Source organism: Trichosurus vulpecula, chromosome 2 (genome assembly GCF_011100635.1).
Source record: "Trichosurus vulpecula isolate mTriVul1 chromosome 2, mTriVul1.pri, whole genome shotgun sequence".
Taxonomy (NCBI): Eukaryota; Metazoa; Chordata; class Mammalia; order Diprotodontia; family Phalangeridae; genus Trichosurus; species Trichosurus vulpecula.
In genome coordinates this window covers 225,383,070-225,389,069 of record NC_050574.1, presented here as the reverse complement: position 1 = coordinate 225,389,069, position 6,000 = coordinate 225,383,070, and the positions used below count along the sequence as shown (strand labels likewise).

The window sequence follows — 6,000 nt, the reverse complement described above, 5'->3', positions numbered from 1 at the left end:
TCTGAACTTGTCTGGCATCACTAGCTAAGACTCTTCAATGTCTGACCTCCTTCCTACCTTTCCAGTCTTCTTATACTTCCATCCCCTCCACACACTGTAACATCCCTTCTTGCACGTGACACTCCACATGCCCAAGTTTACAGCTAGCCCTACATGTTGATAGAGGAGACAGTGCATAGAGGGTGATTTGAAAGAAGCCAGAACAGAGCTTGGACATCTTCTATAGAAGATGACTGCTTAAAATGTGCATCTCTTGAATCTGGCACCTTAGATAGACCACTAAGCCTCCCCTCAAACCTCAAATTACCAGGATTGTTGTGAGGTTCAAATAAGATATTAATTGTCAAGCATTTAACATAGTGCCTGGCACATAGTGGGTGCTTAATAAATGTTTTTCTTTTTAATTCCCTAAAATGTTACCTAAAAGTGGCAGTGAAGAGAAGGTTATCCTCTAGCCTTCTCCCATTAGTTTCTTGGTTTCATGGTACCTGAGGACCTCAGAGGCCATCTACTCTAACCCTTCCCCACCTGAACAAGAGTCTCCTCTGTGGCAGGTTGGAAAATGGTTTTCTACATTGTTTTAAGATGTGTTTACATTCAGCCTGAATCTGCTTTCCTCTAGTTTCTACCCATTGTGCCTAATTTTGCCCTCAGTAAAATACTGACAAGGTCAAAGCCCAATTGGGATATCTGGTCATCTTCATCAGATTCTCTGCATCATCACTGCCCTTCCCCACCCACCCTTCTCTTTCCCCTGTGAAGTAATCCATGTTACTTTGTGAAAGCTTCGGTACTGCAGCCAGGAAGGACTCTGCCAAAAAAAAAAAAAAAAAAACTCCACAAAAACCACGGAATTTTGCCAAATCATCAACTGAAATCATTTTTAAAAACATATAAAATTTTATTAAAACCATTTAACACCCTTTAGGTCTTCAAATACAATAACTATATAAATACAACACCACAGACAACATTTTCATTAAACAGATTGGCTAAATGGATAGGGACTCTTTAATATATCTGCACATGGGCTTCTTTAATCAATAGAATTTATTATATCTGCAACAGATTATGATAATATTCATTAAAATGTGGTTTTGTTTGTACCACTACTGCAAAAATTGCTATACATACATACATACATGTATGTGCATACATATATGTGTATCACAGTATCATAGATCTAGAGCTGGAAAAGACTTCAGAGGCCATCTAGTCCAGTCCTCTCATTTCACAGAAGAGGAAACTGAGGACCAAGGAGATTAAATGACTTGCCCAAAGTCACACTTGTAGTAGTGTCACAGGCTGGATCTGAACCCTGGATTTCTGTTTCCAGAGTCGGCACTATTTTCACCCTAGACTGGTAAAGTATCCATTTGCCTTAGCATTAGCTTACCCAGATTGGCTTAGATTTACAATTTTAGGAGAGAACAAGAGTAAATAGGTGTGAGCTATTATATAAAGTACTCAGTTTAGCTATAAAGAATTCACTTTTGGTGAGGTGTGTTGCACACTGAAGTGAAGAAGTCAAGAAAAATATCTCCTCAGAAAGATGAGGGAATGGTTATTAAGTGGCTTCTTATGGTCTTTTTTCAGCTCAATAATTCTGTTCTTTAGATTAATGACTCAATCTTTTTCAAAACAAGTCCACACAAAATCTTCCAAAAATACTCTTTGCAAAACAAACTTAATTAAACTTGGCTGAGGGAAAGACTTGACTGTGAGGACTTTGAGAACAGGCACTGTTTTTTGAAGGAGGTTTTGGTCTTTCTTTGTATCCCTAGCATTTGGCACAGTGCCTGACACACAGTAGGTCTTAATAAATAAATAAATGCTTGTTGACTTGATTTAATTTCAATAAAGATTTTGAAGCCTACAGAGATCCATCTGTGGTTCAATGTTATGCTTCCCTGAAACACTCTTGGGGAAAGGATTATGATCACAGTCAAAGTTTTGTTCCTGAAAATGATTTGAGGTGTTCAAAATTCTAGTCTCTTTTTCCCTGGCATCTGGCACTTGCCTTCCCCTTGGAGATATTCTCACCCTGTTCATTCCTGTTGCACTTTTTGTTTATAAAATCATTGGGTTGGTCTGTGCCTAGATATGGTTTGCATTTAATTGCATTTGGGATAGCACCAAGCAGACAGTAGACACATCACTGTTTCATAATAATCATAATCTTGACCTACTGCTATCAACAAAAGTATGTCTATAAAGTGTTCTGAGTTCCTCAGAAGCCATTATATTAAATGTTATTATATATCATACTTTGTGAAGAATGGTTTCTTCAATTAACAGATACAGGAGAATATAACAATTCAATAATATGCATAAATTTTTACTGGTTAAGCAAGATTTACACAGGAGACAATCACTCATACTATTTCGGAGAGTTACGTATCACAACAATACATAGGGCCAAAAATATTTTTTTTCACTTTGTTCTTCTTGTTCCTAATTTCAAAACAGGCCAGACGATTACTTCATTTTCTATTAAAGTTACACTGGGAGTTGGCTTTGGGTTTTTTAATCTTCCAGTTCTATTGCCTACCCCACTGAGCTGACGGTATTTGACACCTGCCTTTCCTTAGCCCTAAAGATGTTTGTTGGTTTGGATTTTTATTTTCAAATTTCTAAAGGCAGAATCCAAAGGTAAGACTGATGTCTCTCATCATATGGGAATAGGATAAATCTGGACAAGAAGAATGTTAAAGATATTCATTTAAGTGACCAAAGCTGAACTCTCATATTAAAACCCTCCTGTATTTGGATATGCTTATGATTCTCCCGGCTATTTCCTTCCCCTCTGTATTTGCCAACATTACTCTTTGAAGCTGAGCTAGGGAAATGTGTTGAACGTGCGGATAAGCAAGCAATTGGATCTCTGAAACAGGAACCACACAAAACTCTTTCCTTTGCCTAGTTACCTTTAATTCCCCATCTTGAACAAAAAAAAGGAGTCTTCAGTGACCTCCAAGGACCTGATTTAGATGTGCTGTGACAAAGAAGGATGAATGCTCTACTATCTCTACCTAGAAACTTGGCAGAAGGCTCATTCTCTCCAGCTATTAAGGAACTTACCCAGATCAGTCGTGATACTTCCTGGACTTTCATATATAACATCTGAAGTAGAAAGAGTTGCCAGTATGAAGGGCATATCCAATCAACTGCATCAGTATGAAGCAGTTGTTTACAAAAGGATTCTGATAAAATGAGGGCAGAGGATGATCCTGCAAATGTGGGGAGAGCCCAAGTCCAACCATTCCATCTGTGACAACAACATTTTATAATGTATTCATCAAGATTAAACTTGGTTGTATGATCAGAAACAAAGACATTCTATTTCTCCAAATCCAGATTTATAACAAAACTTGTCAGATCAGTCTATGATACAAAAAACCAGCACCCTGTGGGAAACAAAACACTACAAAGAGTGTGTAAGGGAACTAGCACCTAATCTTGATAATGTATACAAATACAGCTCCTATAAGACAAATGTAAAACTTAAAAAAAATCCTGATTAACAGGCATTTTTGGCTCAAAAATAAGTCTTTACCCATAGCTATCACCCCATCTCAGGGCACAGAGGTTAGAAGAGGTATCCTCTATCATTTCTATATTTTACTTATTACTGGGGGGAGAAGGAACGGGGGCAGGGAGCAGAAGAGAGGTTGGAAAACATAATTTCTATGTCATTGAGAGCTCTGTTATGCTTTCTTTACAAGATCTTTTCAGAAAAGCAGTAAGGATTTAACTCTGTGACTGGCAAAAACCCAGCCTACATCTGACTGCTGGGTTCTTCCTGCTCTGTTCCAAGCTGTGCCTCTTTTAGGATCCACTGGGGCGATGTAGTGGTATAAGAGATGTTGGGATGGTAAGTGGCATGTATGAGAGCATGGAGGGATACAGCATTTCTTCCTGCTATAGATATTCTTTCCTCTAGTTGCCACCAAGGAAAGAATAAAAACTGGGCTCATAACGCAAGAAAGTCAGCTAGAACTTTAGCCCAAGTCTGGGCTTAACCACAGCTCAGTGCTTTGTCAAAAGTTTCAGGAGCAGCAACTCAAAGAGTAAAGTTGTTCTCCATTTCTTACCCCATCTTCATCATTACCATCATCACCATTATTATCATAATCTTTTTCTTCTTTTTGTCCTTTTTTTAACAACTGCTCATGTTTTCATCTTCTTCCACAGCATCACATACCATCTGGTAAACATAGCAGCTGAAGACTCTGTTGGGTTTCTGTTCTATGTGCAAAACTAAGTCTCTGTCAAAGTAAACTTCATGGCTGTATGTCTGTAATGGAGAAAATAACCACGAATGGAAACTTCATTTGACATCACCCTATTTACGTTTAAAGTTCCACAAAACATCTTTCCATTAAAATCTCAACACAAGAGACCAATGGACAGAATATCAAATGTAATTACATATCCAACAATCTGACCAATAAGTATTTATATAAGTGCTTATTACATATTACATACAATAATCTCTTCCACATCGTGGGGGTTAAAGGTGCAGTGCCCCCATAATCAGGAAAATCTGTAAAATATTTTGGCCCTCTCTTTGTACTAGAGAAGAAGTCTGAATTATGGTATTAAAAGATAAAATATGTTGATATTATACAATACCATACATATATTTTATGCATTTCTGAGTTTCTAAACTTTTTCTGTGTCATCTACTGGCCTGTGAGGTTTCCACAAAACTCTCCAAAAATTCTCCTTTAATTTCTTATGCCAACCTGAGATATATCGAAACCATGATGGGGAAAGATGCAACGTAGTAAGGATAACTGTAGTTTACAATACCCTTCATATAAGTTATCCTGCTTGGTTATTACAATAACCCTGTGAGGCAGACAAGGAAGGTGTTATTTTCATTTCAGGGATGAGGAAACTCAGACTCCACAATGTTAAAGTGACTTGTCCAAGGGTCATGCAGCTACTACTAAGAGGGGATGCCAGTACTCAGCACAGATCTTCTGAATTACAGTGAAATACTCTTTCAGTTATAAGCTGCCATTCAAATATGTACTTAGCAACAACCAAGATGCAGGGGGAAGGACATCGTTTTCAACCTTCATAGAAGCAGAGATCACTACCACAGGAAAGCCATCAAACAGAACATAGAGATGGTCAAAGTCCCTGCCTCAAGATGCTACTGTTTTAAATAAAACCAAATAGAATGGAGAACAGAGAAAAGACAGGTGATAATGTGAGGGACCAGAAAATCATATGTTAGGTGAGGGTGAAAAAATATGACTCTCCTTTTAAGAATGGGTCCCCTGCTGGGGAAAAGGTATTCATTATATTCTTCCTGCAGGATTTAGATCCTGTTCATGCTTTCATTAGTAGTTGTAGAGTCTGGTTTGAATGCAGCAGTGCCAGACACACCCTGCCATAAATGTCAGATCAGAGAGAGGTTCTGAAGCTTGGCTTTAGTGGTCTTTACTCACCACGTCCCATGACTCCACTAATGGAATGCTCTTGAGTAATGTCCCATGTTCATTACAGTGGAAATCCAGGTGAGCTTTCCCCTCAGCATCCAGCTGAGTAACTGCCACCACAGAGAGCAAATCCAACTCATCTTCATAGTCCACAATTTTGAAAGTCTTGATGGCAGAAGGGGGATAGATGGTGTGAAAGAGAGAAAAGTAACTCTAGTTATTTAGATGTAATCTCCATGTTCATGTTTAAAGCATTCTGTTTCTTTTGAGAAATAAGGAGGTAGAATAGGCCAGAGGGAGAGAGGTAGGGCATACAGACATGCCTATGCCTGCATCAAGGAACATATAACAACCACAAGATCTTTAATAGTTAAGTAGCACCCTGTCATGGTCCTGATGGTCTCAGGATCTACTATTCCCTGTACATTTCAGCAGGAAAAAAAAAATTTCTCTGTATTGAGGGCAGGTAAGCATGAGTAAGCTGGAGGAGAAAGAACATAGTAATTTACACACACCCCAATCTTTGGGCAGTGGTATCTAGCTGGAT

At 38.4% G+C, this 6,000-nt stretch overlaps 1 protein-coding gene across 1 annotated transcript in view; it reads right to left on the bottom strand.

Annotated features, from left to right (window-relative positions):
• Window positions 1–885: 885 nt before the first annotated feature.
• The window catches only part of DCAF17 (DDB1 and CUL4 associated factor 17), a 37,559-nt gene continuing 32,444 nt past the window's right edge, over window positions 886–6,000 (bottom strand). The window contains exons 14-15 of the mRNA XM_036746677.1: window positions 5,463–5,618; window positions 886–4,297 (exon numbers count right to left, since the gene is read on the bottom strand). Of these exons, the coding sequence (XP_036602572.1) occupies window positions 4,160–4,297; window positions 5,463–5,618 (294 nt within the window). The 3' untranslated portion in view covers window positions 886–4,159. The remainder of the gene's footprint in view (window positions 4,298–5,462; window positions 5,619–6,000) is intronic.